We start from the raw sequence: 21,344 nt of genomic DNA, 5'->3' as shown, positions 1-21,344 counted from the left end.
CACACCCCAGACGCAGTACCTGACGCAGCGCTGGCTGAGCTGCCGGAAGCAATTACATCGTCCAGCATTAGATCTAAAAGAACGAAACACGACATTGGTCATTGACTGGACCAGGTGTGCTGGGCAGGGCCCCTCAGCAGCTCGCTCCCCCTCAGCTCCGACCCTCACTCTGCCTATGAATGGAGTGCGCTGAGCATGGGCAGCTGGGTCTGAATATCCAGCCCCAAACTTGGGGCACAGGGTACTTGAGGAAGACAAGCGATTCAGCCAGCTCACAGGGTCACAGGGGTGGGGAGGCTCTGGGAGGCACAGGCAGCCTGCCATCGGAACAGATGTCCACTCCTACCGCACCATGGACTCAGCTGCACCTGAATATTACAGACCCCAGAACGGGAGCCAGCTGGCCAGGCAGGGGCCACAAGTGCCTCCTGCTGAAAGAATTCCATCTGCCAATGCCCTGCTGAGACAGCCCACTGTAGGGGTGTGGGCAAATGGTGCTGGGGTGGGAGCGTGGTGCTGGGGACAGTACACCTGCTCAGCTTCAGACGGCACGGGGAAGCCGAGACCAAACCCCTACCCAGGAGCTAGGCAGAGCCTTGCCAGCTGCTGGATAGATATGAGACATGGAGAACTACACTGTCCTTGGCTACCCAGAGGCCACTGTCCCTTCCAAGTCCTCCTAGGGCAATCCCTTCCCGCGGAGAGCACTGTCTCTGTCCACCCCACCACCCTCATTGGTGATTCCTACACTCTTTCTGCTCCTTCCAGGGTGGCAGGCAGCAGGAGATGAAGCCAAGGACAGAGAGGCAGCAGGAACACCTCAGCTCCTAACTCATTTGGTGGTACTCACATTTCCACACACCCAAGGGAAAACTCAGCATTGCACGCATCTCATCGGTGGAAGGAAGATGGTTTGTGAGAAAGTGGAGAGGAGGGGAAACCCACAGACCAAACAGGGAGAGACACACAGAGACAGACAAAGGCTTAGAAACCCACACAGAAAGACACGTGGAGAGACGTGGGCCGTGAGTGAGAGAGGCACTGAGATTATGAAGCACCAGACAGGCAGGAGCCCTGAAGACGTGGAGCCAGGTGCACACGCACCTGGAAACGCTAGCAACCAAGTGGCTCATGCCAGCTGCTTCTCTCGCGTTCTTTCTGGACTCTGTGTGTCTTTTTACTTAGTCTCAGCCTGCCCACGGCATTAGAGCACTAGGAGGAATGGCATGGGGCCTCACCCACTCCATTCGAGTGATGCTGGGGGCACAGGTGAAGGACTGAAGGGTTAGGGCCACAGATGAATTTAGATTTCATGCGACCTCAGGCCTTTTCTGAGCCAGGGTGCTAATTTTCTTTGTTTTTTTGGTATTGGGGATTGAACCCAGGGGCGCTTAACCACTGAGCCACATCCTCAGCCCTTCTTTTATATTTTATTTAGAGACAGGGTCTTGCTGAGTTGCTTAGGGTCTAACTAAGTTTCTGAGGCTGGCTTTAAACTTGTGATCCTCCTGCCTTGGCCTCCCAAGTCTCTGGTATTACAGGTGTGCACTACCACGCCGGCTCAGGGTGAGTTTCAGTTTTGTTTTTGTTTTTAGTTTGGAAGAAAACAAACAACCCACAATCGGGTTTTGTTGGAAATAAGGAGGGAGGGTGGGTCTGTGTTCCTCAGCTGTTGTCCCTTTGCAGTTTCTGCCAGTCCCTTGCTCAGCTGCTATAGACAGTGGGCAGGCATTGGGTCACAGTGCTTGCTGGGCAGCCCTGGATGGACTGGGCTGGCATCTGGGCCATTCCCTGGGTTGCTGAATACTGGCACAGGGCAACGAAGCATCAGGTTCCCGTTCTCTGGACCGCCTCTGAGAGTCGAGCTGAGAAGCCATGCGTCAACTCCCACCTGGCATCCTCTGGGAAGTATGAGGCTCGGATACCTAGGGAGCCTCCCCAGGGGAGAGGCAGCTCCCCTTCCCCACGGGGCTGACCTCGACTGCTTCATGCGGATTCTAAAGGCAGACATGCTACTGGGGCAAGGAGGTGAGGAGCGGGGTGGGAATATCTCCCTGCCCCGGACCCCAGCCCCCAGCTCCCGGCAGTCGCAAGGCCAAGGTCAAGCACGACCCAGAGAGATGTGGAAAGACTACCGACCGGCCATCTGCTTCTCCTTACTCCTTCTCTTTTTCTCCAGTCTCCTAAGACGCTTCTCCTCCCGCCGCCGCGCCTCCTCCTCCTCCTGGTGCTGCCGACACTTGTGGAAGTTCTCCACCACCACGCCCACAAACATGTTCAGAACAAAGAAGGCCACGATGAGCAGGAACGAGATGAAGTACAGCAGCATCCAGGGGTTGTGGTTCATGATAGGCTGGCGAGGAGCCGGAAAGACAGGTGGAGACATTAGCTCAACAGTGAACAGTGGGAACTGTAGCAAAGGAGACCATACATTCCCCATCCATAAGCTGCTTCTTTGCTCCAATTGGCTCCTGTCCTGAGAGAATACAACCTCAGTGTTCCTAGACCTTTGGGCTTTTCCCTGGGTAGGTCCAATCTGGATTTTCATGTCAAATTCACCAATTTCTAAGTGTTTTCCACTAATTCCAAAAATTTTAAATGTGTTCGCAGGCTCTTAAAACCTGCTCCATGCCCAGATCTGGCCCACATGCCACCAGTTACAGCCCTTCTGTATGATGTAAAACCTTTGTGTTTTTTAGATACTGGGGATTGAACCAGGGGCACTCTACCAATGACATATATCCACAGCCCTCTCCCAGCTTTTTTTGAGACAGGGTCTTGCAAGGCTGACCTCAAGCTTGGGATCCTCCTGCTTCAGCCTCCTCAGCCACTAAGATTACAGTGGGATTACTGTGCCTGGCGATGCGACACCTCTTTGATGGCATGTTCCTCTCCCTATATAGTGCCTACATCTCTGTGCTGTTGTAAAGCTCAGTCTAAATGACCTAAGCCCCAAAGATGGCTCTTGTCCACCTCAGCCTTACCTGCTGGTCCACACCCACAGCATCCAGCCCGTCATACATGATGTCCACCCAACCATCCTTAGACGCCAGCACAAACAGGGACATCAGGGCCTGGGGGAGGAGGGGATGAAGAGGAGAAAGAGATAGGCCTTTGAAATCTAGAATGTGTGGCTGAATCATCCCATCTGCCCCCAAAGCGCCTCCTGGCAGCAGCGTGGGGTATCCCAGCCCTTGAGAGGTTCATCTGGGGTCACACTCCAGGACTTGGGTGTGCTCTCAGTCCCAGGGCTCCATGGATGGCTCAAAGCCATGAGAGATGAACACAGCCTCTGAGCCCAGCCAGGTAGGGTGAGGGATTTCTGGGACCCTGGGACCCTGGGAATCCAAAAACAGTAGGGGAAACAAACCAGAAAAACTGAGTGAGCTACTTCATTGTCTACATTTCTTTTTCTGCAAACGTGGAGTGAAAAGGAATCATCTTAACTATATGTGGCCTAACCACGTGAGCAAATGTGCACCTCACCTAGACTATTGGCCCCATGGAGATATGATTATGACTCCACTCACCAGATGATGAAACTGAGGCCTCAGAAGATCACTGACCTGACAGCCATGGTGCCAGGACTCCTACCTGTCCCCACCTCCACATGTGCTTTCTGCTCTGCCATGCAGCACTGTGACCCTGGGCAAGACCCTTACCGTCTCTGAGCTTCCATTTCTGTGTTCTTGGGGGGGGGGGGATAAGGCTTTGTGGGCTAACTCACTGGGGTGTTTGGGATGGACTGAGCTTTATGACCTGCTGGTGGTTAGACAGCCAGGGCCAAGCTCCCCAGGGCTGCTCACCTTCAATCAAGTCAATATGTCTCATCAACGTGGACTTGTGTCCCTGCCGCTTCCCCCCCCACCTCCCACCTCTGATCCTGGGGCTCACCTGGCCCAAGTTGTCAAAGTTGTACTTGTGCCGGACCCACCGGTAACTGGCCTCGGCACAGTCAGATTTGTTGGTGATGTTCCTGGTGTCCTCCCCCTGGCACACGAAGAACTTCCCTTTGAAGAGCTACATACACACACACACACACACACACATGCCAGGGACAGAAAGAAGTGAGCTGTGACTCAAGAAGAAGGACGCCCTGCCCCATCCCCACCCCAGCCCTGGGGCCTACAGGCTCTGAGAACACCCTGGGGATGCTCCACTCTGGGGTTAGTCAAGTCAGTGTCCTTGATGGGAACTTCCCTGCAGTCACCTCTTTTTGTTCCTAGAGAGGGAAGATAGAAGTGGCGGGGGGGGGGGGGGGGGGGGGGCAGCCATTCCTCTTCTATCAAGGCTAAATCAATGCTGCTCCAAACAGGGCCCCCATTAGCGTCACCTGAGAACATGCTAGAAATGCTCCCTCTTGGGCCCCCCAGACCGACTGAATCAACCACACTGCTGGGGCAGGGGGCAGCAATCTTTCCCCCAGCTGCCTAGGTAATTCTGACGCACACTCATGTTTGAGGACCACAGAGCTAGGTGTTTTATTCTCATGGTAACAACGGTGGGGGGAGTAGGAATTATCAGCTCCACTTTATAGATGAGAAAAACTGAGGCTCAGGGACATAAATGCACTCATATAACCAGAGGATGGCAGAAAAGGGGCTTGAACCGTGGTCTGTCTGGAAAGCTCACTCTCGTTCCAGTGCAGACCACACCATGACTGCTTCAAGGGAAAGGGATTTGAGGGCAGGAAGGATCAGGAGCCTGAACCACCTGCTTGGGAAAGATCCACTGAAATGTCCCAGGAACGGCCTCAACAATGGTTGACTTTCCTAAGCCAAGGAGACTGGGAAGTGGGGAGAGGGAGGCCACCGGGCTGTGTGGGGGTTGGGGGGATCAGGCAGAGAGGCTCAGTTATGGCAAAGACAGCCTGGTCCCTGGGGCTGGAGAATTTCTAGGAAACCAGGGAACAACCCTTCCCCAGGGCATAGTGGACATCCTAGGAAGCTAAAGAAAGAAGGGAGCGGGGAGGGGGTGTTAGACACCCAGGAGCTCCCACGCTGCCCCAACAGCCAGCTGTCTACCCTGCAGCTGGAGTGGGGAACACTGGAAGACAAAGACAGGGCGGAGGGGCTCCCTGGTCCCCAGAGGCGTCTGATAGATCCTGCAGGCGGCTCTGGCTCTGTCTCCTCTGAAGCCAAGTTTCTCCCTGGGCCAGGAGCCAGGTTTCCCCAGCAGCCCCACTTCCTGCCTTGTCTGGGGTCTGCACCCGCCCGCCTGCCAGCACGCTGCTAACCTGGCCCAGCTGTCTGGGCCCTGGATCTCCAGGCCTGGCACGCAGCCCGCCCTGCTCAAATGGGGAAGGAAGGGAGGAGATCCCGGAGTAGACCTGGGCCAGCCAGCGTCTGCAAGCTGAAGTGTGCCGGGAGCCAGGGACAGCAGCCTGCAGCTACTAGGGGGTTGAAGTCTCTATGAGGCTGGGCCCCCTTTGGGGCCCTCTTCTGGGTTCTCAGTTTTCTGCAAAATGCCCAGGAACCGAGGGGCCCAAGGCCTAGGGCCTGGAGGTAAGGGTTCCTGTTTATTCCTTTTTGGAATAATGGTGGAAGCAACTTGAAACCCAGAACCCTGGGGCCAAGACAAGGGCACTCCTCAGGCTTTTGCAGACAGAGCCGGCATACCTGCACCCCCAGGATGCCAAAAATGATGAAGAAGGCACAACAGATGACCACGATGTTGCCGATGGGCTTCAGAGAGGACATCAGCGTTTCCACCACCAGCTTCAGGCCCTGGGCTCGGCTGATTACCCTGGGGAGAGGAGGGGCTGCGGTGAGAGGGGCTCCCAGGCTGGACACTCCCTTATCCCTTACCCTTACAGTCAGGACTCTTCCCCACTCCCAACCTTGGCTCACGGTCCTGTCCTGGGCTCTGGTGGAGGGAAGAGCTCTGCTCCCGAGCTCACCGTGCAAAGTAGAGTCTTCTCTTCATGGGGCCCCTGCCCTGAGGACTCCCACCCGCCATCTCTCCAAACACCCCCGTGCCCACATTTCCACCTCCATTCCCAGGATGTCCAGTGTGTATTCCCTGATCAGGCCGGGAGAGGGGAGGACTCGACTCGAGGGAGGAGTTCCACTCCCCAGGGAGGCAGTGTGTGGTGGGGGGACCAGGACGCTAGCTCAGAGAGGCAGGCAGGAAGGGAAAGAGAGGGGGAGGTGGGTTGTCACAGGAAAGCATCACCATTAAGTCAGTACCATCCCACAGGGGAAGGCTCCAAGTTGAAGAGCGGTGACTGCGGGACCAGGGAGGGCTTTGGGAGGGTAGACTGGCTGCCAGGAGAAGTGTTACCTGGGGGGGGGGGGGGTTGTGGGACCTCTGAGAGTCACAGAAGGTGGAGGAAGCCAGCAAGAGGAAGGGGCCACCTCAGGGGAAGGGGTAGAGCATCACCCCTGAGGGCACCACATAAGGGAGAGCTTCAGCTGGAGGCCACAGGGGACCTGCCTATGGGTCCTCATAATGTGCCCCTTACAAGGGTGTAGTCATGACTCATCTTGTCACAGAAAGTGGCCCTGAGGAATATGTCACATTGGAGAGGAGAATAAAGAAAAGAATGGGTGTGTCTTGGAGGGAAATTACCAAGGATATACATATACACACACACACACACACACACATTTAATATATATATACATGAAATGTGTGTATATATATTTTTTCTTATTTATTTAAATTTTTTTTTGGTACCAGGGATTGAAGACAAGGGCTCTGCCACTGAACTACATCCCCCGCCCTTTTTAAAATTAAAAAATTTTGAGACAAGGTCATGCTAAGTTGCTCAGGCTGGCCTTGAACTTGTGATCCTCTTGCCTCAGCCTCTCAAATTGCTGGGATTACAGACATGTGCTACTGTGCCTGTCACCAAGGCCATAATTTGTTGTCTGGGGTGGGGTCACAGGAGGCAGGGCTTATGAGGTCTTTGGTCCCACTGCGGGGGGGGGGGGGGGGGAGGGGTGCTGGTAGTTAGAAGTGTTCCTGAGGAGAATGCATTGCTAGAGAGGGGAGTGTGGAATCTTCGGGGGGGGGTCACCTGAGCGGGCGCAGGGTCCGCAGCAGTCGCAGCACCCTCAGCATGCCCAGGATCTTGGTGCCGCTGTCAGAGACCATGGACACCAGGATGTCGATGACGGAGATGAGCACCAGCAGCCCATCGAGCACATTCCAGCTGCTGCGCAGATACGCCTGCTCCCCGAAGCACCAGCCCAGTGCCACCACCTGGGGACCGCCACCGCATCGCTGTCACCAGCCACCCTCCCTGCAGTCCCCAATCCTGCCCGCTACTGTGGCCAATCCTCCCACCCTCAGCTGGTTCCACTGTCTCCAAGGAACCAGAGGACCCAAACCAACGCCCATCCCCGTCACCTTCACTGTCATTTCAGCCAGAAAGACCGCAGTGAAGATGTAATTGGAGAGGGTCAGGAAGATGCGTTCCTGCAAGAGAGAGCGGGAGGGGCACCATGAACTCCCTTCCATGGACCAGGTCTGCTCACCACACAGAAGCCAAAAAGTGCTTCAAACATTTGATGCAGAAAGATGACCCCACCCTCCCCAACAACACATCTCCCACACACTTCTGTCTGTATCTCTCTCTCTCTCCCTCGTTTTCTCTCTTTCTCTCTCACACACAGCCAGTGCCAGGTCCTGACCCTACTTGTAGCTCTGTAGCAGTCTCGCCCCTGCCATTGAACAGACCTTCCCCCAGCCACATAGCCCAGAGGGGAGTCTGTGCCACAGTTCTCTTAACCAAGTCCCAAATCCCAGGCCCTATTCTCCCATTCCTTCCTCTAAACTGGGACAGGAGTCAACTTGATCTCTGACCCCTGCCTGCCATCCTATCCTTCTCACTTGCTTTCCTGCTGTGTGCCCTAGAAACAGAGCAGCAGGCAAGTTGGGCACCTGGGTACAGACTGTGAATCCCCAGGAACCATATTTATGCTGGGCACGTGCCCCCCCAGTGCCCTGTTGTTGCCCTTGTCTGCCATGGTGTCTAAGTCCATTCCTGGTGGCCAGGAATGGGGTTCAGAGAGCTCAAGAGGCAGCGGGCAGTGGGAGCATGAGAGAGTGCAAAAGAGAGAAAGAAGGAAAGGAGAAGAGCAGGCAGTGACCCAGCGGGAGATGGAGGAGCTGAGCAGGAAGGTGGGGAGACAGTGACAGGGAACTCCGTGCAAGAGGCGGCCAAAGAGGGCGTGTGACCAGCCCAGGAGGGGTTTCCCAGGGCTGGTACTCCCTCGTCTACCTAGTCCAGGGCCCTAGGTTGGCTCCTCCATTCCTCAGGCTCCCTGCAACCCCATCCTGGCCTGACGGGGGCCACCCTCATGGAAAACAGAAGCCCCAGCAGCCCTGAAACCCAAACAATGATGTGGGGGCAGCCAGGAGGGGAGGGAGGACCTCAGATGACCTCCAAGCAAGTGCAAAATGCCATGAGAGGAAACAGGGCCCCCCTCAGCCCACCCTTGTAGGACCTGAATGGTTGCCGGAGGGGAGGGACTCTGGTGCCAGGTGAGGGAGGACAACTCCCAGAACCAGCTGGGCTGGGCCCATCCCAAAGAGGGGAAGCCTAGGCAGGATGCCCAGCACTCGGGCCTCTCCTGTTCTCCTGAGAAGGACTGACAGGTTCATAGGCAAGCAGAAGTGACCAACATCCCCCCTCCAGCCCCGAAAACCTACGTGCTTGTGACCTGGCAGACCACAGGGAACAGAGCGCAGCTCCCCTGTCCTGCTCTGCATCACCCATGGCACAGACTGGGCAAGACCTCTCTCAGCAGTCACAGAGGAAACTGAGACCCTTGGCTGGAAGCAAGACCACTCATCCCACATAGGACAGTCTCAGTTTGGTCACCCCAACCCCATGGGATGCACACACTTGTGCCTCCCAAGCCTCTGTCTCAGAACATGCTGTGTCATAGCCTAGGGTGTGGTGGAGCACCCAGCTGGGCAGTGTGCCAACAGAGGGGAAACTGAGGTAGGGGAGAAACACAGGAGGCATCCTGGGGGTAGGACTAGGAGCAAGGGCTGGAGTCCAAGAGACCCATGGAGAGTCTTAGCTCTCTCCCTCCTGGATGGTTGACCTTGGGCAGGCTGGTGGGCCTTGCCTCTTTCGCTTGTTAGCAGTGCTAACCCAGGAGGGGCCTGGCACCAAGCAGGACCCAGCAGCCGTGTCTCCAGCTCTAGTGACTCACAGCGCTGTGGGGGTCGATTTTGGGGCGCTCCATGGCAATGGTGATGCAGTTGAGGAAGATGATGATGAGGACCACGTGGTCGAACATCTTGTGGGTGATGATCCGGTGACACAGGAGGCGGAACCTGCTCCAGAATAAAGGCCAAGGCTGAGGGGAGGAGGTGGCACCTGCAGCCCCCACCCCTGAGGGCTCTCCCAGTTGGAGGCCACCTCCCCAGGCCTTTCACTCATGCTCCCAAGGCAGGTGCTACTCCTAGGAGCCCTGGATAGCCCTGCAGGGGCTCTGCCAGAGCTCCCGACCTACCTCGACTGAGGAGGAAAGATGTAGGCAGACCAGGAGTCACGCTCGCGGCAGCAGGCAGGGAGCCGGGCTCGGATCCAGGCTCGGATCCTCTCCCCTTTGCTCTGTGGAGGGGCACTGGAGCGTGAGCAGGAGCAGGCCTCCCAGGCCCCCCACTCCTCAGCAGCTCCAGGCCCCGCATCTGGTCCACCCTCCCCCACCTCTGCCCAGCCCGCTGCCTTGCTTCTCTTCCCTTATTACTAACACTACCTCCAATCTCTAAGTCACGTGGGTTCCCCTCCCCTGAGCATTGTCCCTTTCTCCGTGTCCCCTTCTTCCCCTGCACCCCTTCCAGAGAGCTCCACTCTTCCCATCCCTGCCTCCAACCCAGCCCCCGGCCTGCCCTCCTCCTTCCCTCCCTGCCGGGCTTGGAAGCTGCATCAATTATCAAACATTGTACTCATCCCAGCTGCCTGTTCAGACACACCTGGGCAGAGGAGACACTGACCCTTCTCACGTGCTAACCCTGCATCCCGGGTCCTGCTGCCCATCCATCCCCAGGGTAGAGGGTGATGAGAGGTTGGGGGAGGGTGGATGGGTAGGAACAGGCTGGAAATCAAGGCTTGTGATCAGGACCAGATGAGAAAAGAGGCCGGGAGGGGGGACATCAGTTTAGAGAGATGAGTGATGGGTCTTTCTGAGTCACAGGGGGAGGGCTATGAAAGATTCATACACATCTGCCTGAAACCATTCATATCCACCAAGGACAGCAGAACCGCAATCCCAGGCATGACAAGGACCTGGGGCTCAGCAGGGTGGCAGAGAGGACAAAAGGGGCTGCTTAGAGGCCAGCTCAGTTTCCAGGGCTAGGCACCTCTAGAGACCCCCCGGGCTTGGAATGGCAGCGCACACCCTGCCAGGCCAGGCACAGTTGCCCTCTCTCAAGGTTGGGTGAGGGGTCGCTGTGCCCATGGGGGCCTCACCAGGTTGCCCTCATCATCGGCGTCATCCCCATCCAGTGGAGGGTCGTTGGGCCGCAGGGCCCGGGCCAGGCGCCCAGAAGCCGACTTGCCATTGCAGTCCTGGTGCTCAGAGGCAGAGCTGCGACCGCTGGCTGTGCGATGCAACCCCGGCACTTGCAGTGTGTCCGGCAGGTCAAAGGAGCTCTTGGCTTCCCGCTCCAGGGAGCCTCTGTGGTGATGGTCACTGCCCACTGGACTGGCCCGCTCCTCCTCTGAGCTGTCCTCCTCATCCTGGCTCTCTCGGCCCTCCCCAGACAACAGGGACCTCCGCTCCCCACTTGGGCTCCTTCGCTTTAGGCTGGGGGCGCGGCCAAGGCTGTTCCGGCTGGAGCGCCTGCTGGTCCAGCTGCTTGCTGCGCTCCAGGGGCTGTGTGGAGAGCTGCGGGCACTGGGCTGGGGGTGGGCAGAGAAGGAGTGGCCTCAGCTATGGTCACTTCACATGCACCCCTCTCCTATGAGCCTGCCTGTCACAACATTGGGTGTAGAGGTGGGAGCAGGAGCTCTGGACTTAAATGCCTGGTTTCGGACCATGGCTCACCCCATTCAGCTGCATGACCTGAGGCAAGTTCTAAAACCTCCCTGTGCCTCCATGGCTAAAGCCAATATGGCAATAACATTTAGTTGGTAAGAGAAGTATTATCATCATCGCTGAGAGGCAGTTTAAAATAATATCGAGAAGAAACTCAAACAACTCAATAGCAAGAAAACAACGCAATTAAAATTACGGGCAGAGGACCAGAGTAGACATTTCTCAAAAGAAGACATTCAGGGCTGGGAATGTAGCTCAGTGGTCGAGCACTTGCCTAGCATGCAAGAGGCCCTGGGTTCCATCTGTAGTACAAAAATAAAGAAAGGAAGAAGAAGGAAGAGATAGAGGAGGAGGAGGAGGAAGAGACATAACAATGACCAGTGGCTTACAGGTACAGATGGAAAAGCTGCTCAGTATCACCCATCATCAGGGAAATGGAAATTAAAACCACAATGAGATATCCCCTCACACCTGTAAATGGCTATTATCAAAACAGATGTGGAGAAAAGGGAACGCTTGCACACAGTTGGTGGGAATGAAAATGATTATAGCCACTATGGAAAAACAGTATGGAGGTTCCTCAGAAAACTAAAAATAGAACTGCTGTAGGATCCAGCAATCCTACTCCTGGACACATATCGAAAGGAACTGAAATCAGTATGTGGCAGAGAAGTCTACACTCCCAGTTCACTGCAGCCCTATTTACAAGAACCAAGATATCTGATCCAAGTATCCATCCACTGAGATATGGATGAAATGAAAACACAGCACATGTGCGTGGACACACACACACACACACACACACACACACACACACACACAGGAATACCATTCAGCTGTTAAAAATTTAAAAATTCTGTTTTTTACATTGACATGGATGAACCTAGAGGATATTATGCTAAGTGAAATAAGCCAGGCAACACAGACACAAATACTGCACCATCTCACTTATATGTGGAACCTAAAAATGTTGAACTCATTCAAGTAGAAAGCAGACTGGTGGCTCATAGAGGTTTAGGAGACGGGGATGGGAAGATGGTTCTCAAAGAGTACAGAGTTTTGCTGGGCGTGGTGGCGCACGCCTGTAATCCCAGTGGCTTGGGAGGCTGAGGCAGGAAGATCATGAGTTCAAAGCCAGCCTCAGCGAAAGCAAGGTGCTAAGCAACTCAGCGAGATCCTATCTCTAAATAAAAAATACAAAAGAGGGCTTGAGTATGTGGCTCAGGGGTCAAGTGCCCCTGAGTTCAATCCCTGGTACCAAAAAAAAAAAAAAAAAAAAAGAGTTTCAATTAGACAGGAGGAATAAATTTTTGAGATTTACTGCAATAACATGGTGACTATAGTTAACAATGACCTGTATATTTTTCAGAATTGCTGAGCACAGGCTCAACACAGGGCCAGGGGAGAAACATGGCCTGAGTAGATTTTAGACGTTTATAACCACACAAAAGTACACGAGGTGATGGACGATGTCAACTAGTGTGACATTATCACTCCATAATGTATACACGTATCAAAACGTCACATCAATATGTACATCCCATAAATATATATATGACCATTTGTCAATTAAAATTAAAGTCTTAAAAATTAAAAATAAAACGATGGTGAGAGCATGGGTGCTGGCACCAGCCTCCAGGACTATAAGGCTGGTTCTGTCACTCATTTCAGCCATCTGAGAGGCAGGTCCCAGCTGTAAAATGGGGACAATGATGGGACCCACCTCCTAGGGCTGAGTGAGGATTAACTTCACCTAGAGGCTTCTGAGCAGGGTCTAGAGCAATGTCCAGCACAGAATCAGGAACTAAGTGAGGGTTTGATTATTCTGACGAGGAAGCAGGAAAGGAGGATGCAGCATCTGCCCCCGTTTCACAGAAGAGGCTCAGAGAGGTTGAGTTTTGCCAAGGTCACTCAGTGAGAGGACAGAAGAGGCAGGATTAGCACCCTGCTCTTTGGCCTCCGAAGCTAGGGAGCCCTCTTGTCTGCACGGCCAGCCCTGACCGCCCTGGGGTCTATCTAGGCACACCCAGGCCTTGCCTGACCCACGGCTCTGGAACGGTTCCCTTGGACCCCTCCTCCACTCTCTCTTCCTCCGTGGACCTCCACCACTGGGCACCCCATGAGCTCCTTACCGGTGACTTCATCTCGTGGACCGCCCCTGGTTCTGCAGACCCACTGCTGCTGGTACGGCGGGAGCTGGGACCCAGCGCCTCGCCCAGGCCTGTGCTGGAACTCTTGGGCAGCGACATGGGTGTGGCAGCTGTGTGGATGATGAGAGGCGGCAACAGGCTCTTCTGCAGCTCGGGGTGCTCACCCAGAGACACCACTACAGGGTGAGACAGGGAGAGAGCCTGAGTCCACTCAGGGCTGCCCCAGGGCGAGGGGCTGCACCCTCAGGAGAGGTACTCACAGGCCAAGCGCTTCTTCCTGTCCCCATCGCCATCCACGCTGGGTGAGAAGAAATCAGGCTCTGACTCGGATTTGGTGGCATCTCCCTAAGGTGGGGAGCAGTGGGCCATTAGGGCCCTGGCCAGGCAGAGGTCATCGGGATGGACCAAGGTCTCCCTCTCTTCACATACACACACCACATATATATATAGGCCACAGGAACCAGCAACCACACAGGAGGCATGCACCGGTGCAGGCCAGACCACCCAGGCTCGGGCCCAGGACTCCCATGACTCTGCCTCCCACCAGCCACACTGTGAAAAAGGCCACGGCTATCCTGAGCCCACAGCACTACCAGCCTGACTGGACTGGCACCAAGTCTGGCTTCGGGGAGAAGGGGTGGCTGGGTGGGCGGGTGACACAGGCTGGAGGAGCTAGGGACAATGATCACTAGAACCTCAATCCTGAAAGTCCACTTGAAGCCCCCTGCCTTCTCTCCATGGCTCCCCTCCCCTGAGCCTCAGACTCCAGGACCCTGGCGGGAAACTGAAAGACCCCGGTCAGAGCCGCTTAGCCCCAGGTCACCACTTCAGTCCCTCTGCTCCTGCCCTCCACCTTCTTTAAGCCCTGGGCCCCTCCCTGGCCCCATTTTTTTTTTTTTTTTTTTACTTCTGTCATCTTTGGGATAGTTTTTTCTTCCTTCCTAGCAGGTCAGTAGGTTCCCCAGTAATTACACACTTCTCCTTAAGAAGTTATTAAAAAATACTTGATTGCTACTTTTGATAAGGACATAAATATTGGGTAATTGGTGTCTCGGGGGATCATTTTCATTAACTCAGTTTACATCCCTAACGAGGCCTTTAATTATCAAGTGGGATCTCCAGGGGGCTGCTTGGGATGAGCAGCACCATGGGGGTCCTATGGGAATCCTGACTTTGCCCCAAATTCCAGTTCTGGTGCAGGAAAAGGCAGGGCACAGGCTCAACACAGGGCCAGGGGAGACACATGGCCTGAGGTAGCTGGCTGGGTGATTAGGGGACCAGAGATTCAGAGGTGGAGTCTGAAATTCTGGTTCATTTGGGCACGTGCCACGCCCCATTCCTACATCCTTTAAGGACTTGTCCTGAGCTGAGGCAGTTTGTGGGGTCTCCGATGGGGTCCCAGGGAAGGGGATCAAGGGCAGAGAGACGGGGAAGCATGATCTGTGGCCACAGGTCTCGACTCCACGGAAGCCGAACATCTGGGACGCCTCCAGGACGCACACACGTGCACACAGAGGATTCTAAGTCCCTTCCTTCTCCAGTCCATCCAGAGGCCTGGCAGGGACGGGAACATGCCCTTTGCAGGTTGATGGGGACAGAGGCAAGGAGGCGCCTCCCTTCCATGTCCTCAAGGGGAAGGGACTTAAAATCGAAGCAAACCTCACAACACCAATGACCACCACATCAACCACAGGTTGCACAGCAGCCGAGCGTGAACACGAGCACAGAGACACGGAGGCGCAGTGGAGGGGGCACGGGCGCAGGGGCATGCCAACTCATGATCGCGTACCTACCCCCTGGGAGTCGACAGGCAGCTGAATACAGCTTAACTGTCCACTCGCATCTTCCCGTTTGCTGATTTCCTACAGGGAGAGGGGGAGGCAGGGGAGGGCCGCTGGTCACAGGCTCGCGTGAGCCTTCAAATATCAGCAGTGTCCAAAGAGGAGGAAGAAGAGGAGGCTGCACACCCCACAGCAGGGGAAATGAGAGACACAGGGTGGGGAGTGGCGGGTGGGTGGGACAGGACAGCCTTCCAGAATTCAACCACAGGCCCCCAGGCCAGAATGAATCTGAAAGGTGAGGGCAGAGGCCGCCCAGATGGGGTCCAGGGCAGGGAAGGATCAAGCCCCCAGTGATCAGCTACCATGCACGGAGAGTGTGCTGGGCAGAGCAAAACTACCCATCAGCACAGCTTGCTTCCCTGACAGACAGGAAGTGATGCCACCATGACCATCTTACAGGGCCAACACCCCAGGTCGGGAGAAGTTAAGAAAATGGCTTGAATCATGCAGAGTAAGAAGGGGGTGCGGGCTGTGAACCCGCACATCCCGCTCTTCCTGGCTCTGGGGCAGCCGACACGGGGAAGGGCAGGGAGGACAGGAAGGAGAAGAGGACAAAAGCCTCAGACTGGGCCTCAGTGAGGAGCAAAATCAGGCCTCATAATTTCTCAGACTCTGGGTCCAAGTCCCTTCACATCAGAATGAATCCAACTGCTCTGTGTGGGATGGGATGTGACAAGTTAACACTGGGATGATGGCTATGATGTTGTTTGGTACCAATTAATGGCCGCACACAGGGCCTGCTGCCTGTTCATTTAATTAAGTGTGTTGATGATAAATATACAGGAATTCAGGGCACTGCCCCCCTGCGAGTCAGAAAAATCAACAGCCAAAGCAGGCTCTATCCCCAGCGCCACCTCCTCCCCACCTCTTGGCATGGTGGCAAGGCCAGCAGGGGAGCTACCCTTGAGGTCTCCTGCTGGTGAAGTCCACCAAAATGGGAGCAGCCACCCCCTCCATGGAAGAAGGTTGTCTTATTTGTAAAGACAAACCAAAATAAAATTCCAGAATATCACAAAAGCAAACCCACTTCCCCTGCCAGACCGTGGGGACTCCTGAAACCCCAGACCAAAGAGGGCAGGTGGCCGTGGAGGTGTCCAGGTCACTGGCATTGACAGACAGCCCTCACCCATGCTACCACAGGCAGGACAATGGAACAGGAGGTCCAGGCCCTCACGCGGGCACTTCAGGACCTCACGGAGGCACTCAGGACCACAGCTGCTGTTCACCTCCAGGGAGGATCTCAAAAGGCTCCTCCACCCCATCCCACAGCTGCAGCATCACAGCCCAAGTCACCATGTTGAGGTGGCACCCTCCAGGAAAGGGCATTTATAGTCTGAAAGTTGAGGAGGCTGTGGCTCCCAGGGGCCCTTGTCGGCCCCCCATACTGGAGCAGTTCACAAGTGCCCAGCAGGGCCAGGGTGACCAGGCCAGGCACAAGGGCCAAGCAGCTCCATTCCCACACTCAGACATCACTGCTGCCTAGCAACCAAGCCAGCTCAGCTGCACTCGATTTAACAAGGTGCTAAGAAAGGCCGAGCAGCGGGGAGGGGGCTGTCTGCACTGGGCACCCCAGGACTGCCATGCCAGCTGGAGGGCAGTGAGGACAGGCACAGGCTTCAGGTACCTTCCATTTCCCTTCACAGAGTTCCACAGAAATTTTTCTAGAGAGGCTTAGCCGTCGGGAGCTGCCGCTTGTAAGGGGATAAAGGGACCAGTCCCTACTCAGCTCCTCCTCCTGCAGGGCCCCGAGCGATGACCCAGAGTGGAACTTTAGACACTCTGACTCTTAAGGGAACCCTGTGGCACCCTCAACTCTTCAGGGAAACCTCAAAGAAGCACCCCATTCCAGGGAGAGCACCAATGGCCCTCCCTCCCTGCAAGAAGCCCAGCCACCACCAAAGCCTCCTCCATAGGCTGCCCTCTGCCACCCAGCAGGGAGGAAATGTGATAATGGGTAACTACAGAATTAAAACGGAAGCGGGGAGAAAAGGCCAGTGTGGGACAGATGAACCCGCACCCCACCAGCCTGGCCTGGCCCACGGGGAACAGCCCTCCCTTGCAAGGCTGGGAAAGAGTCGGAAAATAGATTTTTGTTTTTCCACCGTGTGCTGGGTATTTATAGACCAGGCCGCAGCGGGAGTTTTCATCCGGGTCACCCGGAGAGAAATGGACCAAGAGCTTCTCCAGGCCCAACCTGGAGCATTTCTAGGTTGGGCCAACTTGCCGTGTTTGAGCTGCTAGGGTGATGGGCTAGACCTGGGGGCTTAGGTGGGAAGGGAGGTAGAGCTGAGGGCGAGGAGGGGATGCGGTCCTTGGGGCAGACACTGCACCCTGGCACAGCCAGGGCAAGATCAATGTAAATCAATATTAATTGATGACGCTGCCTGTGACGAAGGTGATGGAGTCTGGGCTGGAAATAGGACGCTCATCTCTGCCATGCCCGCACTAATTGGGCTCATTTCTCACCCTGGGCAGCTCAGCCCTGCCCGGGCTCTGGTGGCATCTTCATCAGCTCAGCCTGAGCTCAGATTACTTGCACGCAAGCCTCCCACACCCCCCCCCTCGAAATTGTCCCCTCCCCCAGATGTCCCATAGAGCACCGTGCTTAGGTCCAGCTGCACTGTGGGCCCGACCCTGGCTCATTTGACTTGCTGGGGAAGGGTCTAGCTGGTGGAGAGAGAAGCCCACAGGTCACTAACCTGTAACCCAGGGACCCCACCCAACTATACCATCTTCCACATGAGAACTGCGTGACTTCCACCTCCCTCCAGCCACTCTTCAGGCCCTGGCTTAGTCTGCGGGGCTGCCTGAAAGATCTCCCAAGACCTCACAGTCTACAGCAGAAGGGGGAGGAGGCTCAAGACAGGCAGTCATTCCTCCTGGAAGTACAACTGCCCTGGGCAAGGTGAGATGGGCAGGGGGTTACCTCTGCCTGGAAGCCTTCCACCAAAATGGCGACAAGCAGATTAAAGAGCACGTAGTTGCCAAAGGTCATGAGTGCAATGAAGTAAAGAGCAGCCCAGGATGACGTAGAGGCCATGCCGTTGTACAGGACTTTGTTCCAGTCCTCCTGGGTCAGGATCTGTGGGCAGAGAGCAAGAGTCAGGGCTTTGACCGGGCACCCAACCTCCTCTGCTCACCCCCTGTCTTGTGACCCTCGCACCTGAAAGACGGTGACGATGGCCCAGAGCAGGGAGTCAAAATTCTTCCGGTCTGGTAGCGTGTCCCCATCCCGCTCAGATGCAAACTTGCAGCCAAAGAGATGCATGCCCAGGATGCTGAGGACACAGGGAGCCACAGACAGGGTCAGGGCCCAGCACTCCCCACCCTAGGCCTCCAGCCCCACATCTGGCCTGCTAGCCGATGCTCACCTGAAGATGAAGATGAAAAGCATGAGCAGCATGCAGAAGGTGGCCACATTGTCCATGGTCTTCATGAGCACCACGAGCTGCCGCTGCAGCGCAGGCAGGAAGCGCACCAGCTTCAGCACCCGCATCAGGCGGAAGGTCCGCAGCACCGACAGGCCGCCCCCCTGCTGGCCCACGATCTCCCACACACTGCGGGGGAGAGGCGAGGCAGGTAGACTAAGCCATAGTACCTTTGTCTCCTGCCCTCCCTTTCAGAGATGCAGCACATGTGAGGGAATCGGCCAGTCCAGAGTGAGAGAAGGGGCATGGATGGGCCCTCTGGCCTCCAGGCAGGAGCCCCCAAGGTGGTCAGGATCTAGGTAATGAACCCAGCCCCCTCCACCCTCCCCAGGCCAATATCACTTCCTGGCATCAGGCAGCCCTCTCCCTAAATCTGGCCAATGCAATTGCTTCGAGTTATGGAATATTTGCTTTGTTCCCTTTTAATGAAATTTAAAGCCAATTCCAAAAAGCAATAAAGCAGTTCTTCTGGCCCTGGGCCTGGGGGGCTGGAATACTTTCCCAAGGTCTTGAAAACCCTAAAGTAAGTCGCTGGTGTCTGAGCTGGTTTCCAAGCACTTTGCAGGCAGGGACAGCTGGCTGGGCCTCACTCCTCTTCCAGCTCCTCACCAAAGACAACTCCCCAATCTGCACCCACCCCAGGCCTAAGTAGGGTTGAGGACAAGAGAGGAGAATGGAACCCGTGAACCCCAGTTTCAGGAGAGCAAGGTGTGAAGCAGAGTGTGGAGACCAGAGTTCCCTGCCTGGAGGGAATGGCAAGGCCTGTGGTTTAATGGGGCCTGACTCCAGACTGTCTCCACCCCAGAAGAACAAGATGCATGGTCCTTCACCCCAAGCCACCTTGCTGGCATTCTTCTAGCAAGAGACAGTAGGGGGCAGTCATACCTGATGACAACAATGACACCATCAAAGATGTTGTACGGGTTCTTGATGTAGCCAAAGGGACCATACACGAGCAGCTTCAGCAGCATCTCCAGGGCAAAGAGGCTGGTGAAGACGATGTTGCTGATTTCCAGCGCGTTGGTGAGCTCCTCGGGCTGGAGGGCAGGGGGGCATGAAGTAGCAGGCTTGTCCCTGAGCCCTGTGTCCCAGTCCTCCTGAATACGGGGCCCCAGGGATGAGGACAAGAAGAGCAACCTTGGAGAGGAGGGGGTTTTGGATGCCCTGGCTCATGGGGAGAACCCTCGGAGGGACCAAGAGGAAATGCAACTTAAGAGCAATCACCCCAGGAAAAGGTCACCTGAAACCCACAACCCTCAGCTACTCTCCAGGGCTGAGTCTCAGGTTCTGGGGACACAGTTCTATTGGGGGCCTGTGTGTGGGTTCCACTCTATCTCCCCTGGGAGCTCCTGGATTCTGTCCTGGACTGCCAGACCAGGAGAGTAGCCCAGGACAGCAGGGCAGTGATTCTGGCTGACATCAGATGGCTAGGCCACAGGCTTCACATGCACACCCAGTCACACAGCCCCACATGCAGTCACACGTGTTCCACAACCACTCCGTGGACTTGGCAGCCGCCCGTTAACAGCCGTTGGCTACGCTTGCCTCCTTCCCCCCACACACACCCGCGAACACGAACGCACAGACTCCCCGTCATGTGCCCGTTGATGGGCAGAAAGGAGCCTCCCCCTGGGCAGGAAGGCTCCAGGACTCCCGGGATAATTCTTAGCCTATTCTGTCACTATGCTACCTTCAGCAAGATCCTCAACCTCTCTGGCCAAAACACTGGAGGTAATTCCAGGGTCTGGGTTTGGGACCAAGGATACATCATAGAGAGGTCCTCAGAAGAGCAAATGACAAAACCCTTCTTGAATGCCTAGCAAGGCTCCAGGCTTTGAGAGAGCTGTAAAAACACGCTGGCCACTCTCCTGCCTCCCAGGAGCTCAGTGACCAGCTGGAACCAAGTCGTACACCCACTAAACAATCAAATAACCAACCACAAGTGACCTCAGACCCCGCCTCAGTGCCAGAATAAATCCAGGAGTTCAGAGGAGAGAAGGTAAAGGGTGAATACACTGGAAAAGGCGAGTCGGGTGGGTGGCAGCACTTGAACTCCAAAGGGTGAGGGGAGGACAGGAGCCCAGTTCCAGCTGAGGGTAGGAGAGGAGCATAATTGGGATGAGGGCAGAGATACGGCTGGCCTAGGGCAGCCCACTGCCCACCTGACAGGTTAAAGATCAAAGAAAAGCCCAATAGTAGCTCCTCAAAGAGCTCAAGTTACTGAAAGAGGCACACGAGGCCCTCCTTCCATCAGACACCTCCTCCTGCTTACCCAGCTGCCTCGTCTGGCCGCCCAAGCATGAAGCCAGTTCCTGAGCATCACCAAATGTATCCTAATGGCCCCAATCTGTGTGGCCAACCTGGGAGAGCTGGAAGGAAGGGGCTTCTCACTAGCAGATGAAGGGCACTGGAGGCCTCGGGCCATGACTACCCAGAAAAAGACACGCTTTCAACCTATGCACAGGATTCTGTCCAAAGGCAGGCCTGGAGGCAGGGCTAGGGTCAGCATGGTGGGAAGAGAGCCAGCTGACCAGAGGGTGAGTGGCCACAGTTGGAGCTGCTGTGGCACAGAGCCCGCCGCTCCGGCAGATCTCGAGCAAGTCTTTGCTCTGCAGACTGAGTGGGGGCAGAAGGGGCACTGCCACCTGACCTCCTTAATGGGGTCACATAGAGACAAGACCTTTAGTCCCTCCAGTGTGAGCACAGTGTAGGAGGCAGGGAAGTGGCCAGTGTTCATGCAGATAAAGCCCAGAGCTCAGATCGCTTCTGACTATGTGGATCCTCCTGCTGCACTCCCAAGTCCAGTCTGCCAGGACGTGGTAGTCAGTGGATCTGTCACTCTGCTGACTGCCCAGTCTTGGACTGGATAAGAATAATGAGCACAAACCACACAGGTGTGATGCTTCCCAGGTCCCTGGCTCACCA

General features: G+C 55.6%; 1 protein-coding gene across 24 annotated transcripts in view; it reads right to left on the bottom strand.

Annotated features, from left to right (window-relative positions):
* The window catches only part of Cacna1g (calcium voltage-gated channel subunit alpha1 G), a 63,632-nt gene that overhangs the window by 15,103 nt on the left and 27,185 nt on the right, over window positions 1-21,344 (bottom strand). For 6 of the 24 annotated variants that reach the window (XM_078042220.1, XM_078042218.1, XM_078042225.1 and 3 more), the window contains 17 exons: window positions 19,305-19,456; window positions 18,363-18,548; window positions 18,155-18,269; window positions 17,918-18,073; window positions 14,944-15,012; window positions 13,411-13,495; window positions 13,133-13,326; window positions 10,433-10,864; window positions 9,474-9,574; window positions 9,171-9,294; window positions 7,354-7,422; window positions 7,022-7,206; window positions 5,619-5,745; window positions 3,895-4,020; window positions 2,985-3,074; window positions 2,140-2,353; window positions 20-73 (listed from right to left, as the gene is read on the bottom strand). In XM_078042220.1, the coding sequence (XP_077898346.1) occupies window positions 20-73; window positions 2,140-2,353; window positions 2,985-3,074; window positions 3,895-4,020; window positions 5,619-5,745; window positions 7,022-7,206; window positions 7,354-7,422; window positions 9,171-9,294; window positions 9,474-9,574; window positions 10,433-10,864; window positions 13,133-13,326; window positions 13,411-13,495; window positions 14,944-15,012; window positions 17,918-18,073; window positions 18,155-18,269; window positions 18,363-18,548; window positions 19,305-19,456 (2,479 nt within the window). The remainder of the gene's footprint in view (window positions 1-19; window positions 74-2,139; window positions 2,354-2,984; window positions 3,075-3,894; window positions 4,021-5,618; window positions 5,746-7,021; window positions 7,207-7,353; window positions 7,423-9,170; window positions 9,295-9,473; window positions 9,575-10,432; window positions 10,865-13,132; window positions 13,327-13,410; window positions 13,496-14,943; window positions 15,013-17,917; window positions 18,074-18,154; window positions 18,270-18,362; window positions 18,549-19,304; window positions 19,457-21,344) is intronic. The other 18 variants (XM_078042219.1, XM_078042227.1, XM_078042233.1 and 15 more) reach the window with 7 other exon arrangements.

The sequence above is a fragment of the Ictidomys tridecemlineatus genome, chromosome 3 (genome assembly GCF_052094955.1).
Source record: "Ictidomys tridecemlineatus isolate mIctTri1 chromosome 3, mIctTri1.hap1, whole genome shotgun sequence".
Taxonomy (NCBI): domain Eukaryota; kingdom Metazoa; phylum Chordata; class Mammalia; order Rodentia; family Sciuridae; genus Ictidomys; species Ictidomys tridecemlineatus.
The sequence above is the reverse complement of the archived record's forward strand: the minus strand, read 5'-3'. Positions and strand labels throughout refer to the sequence as shown.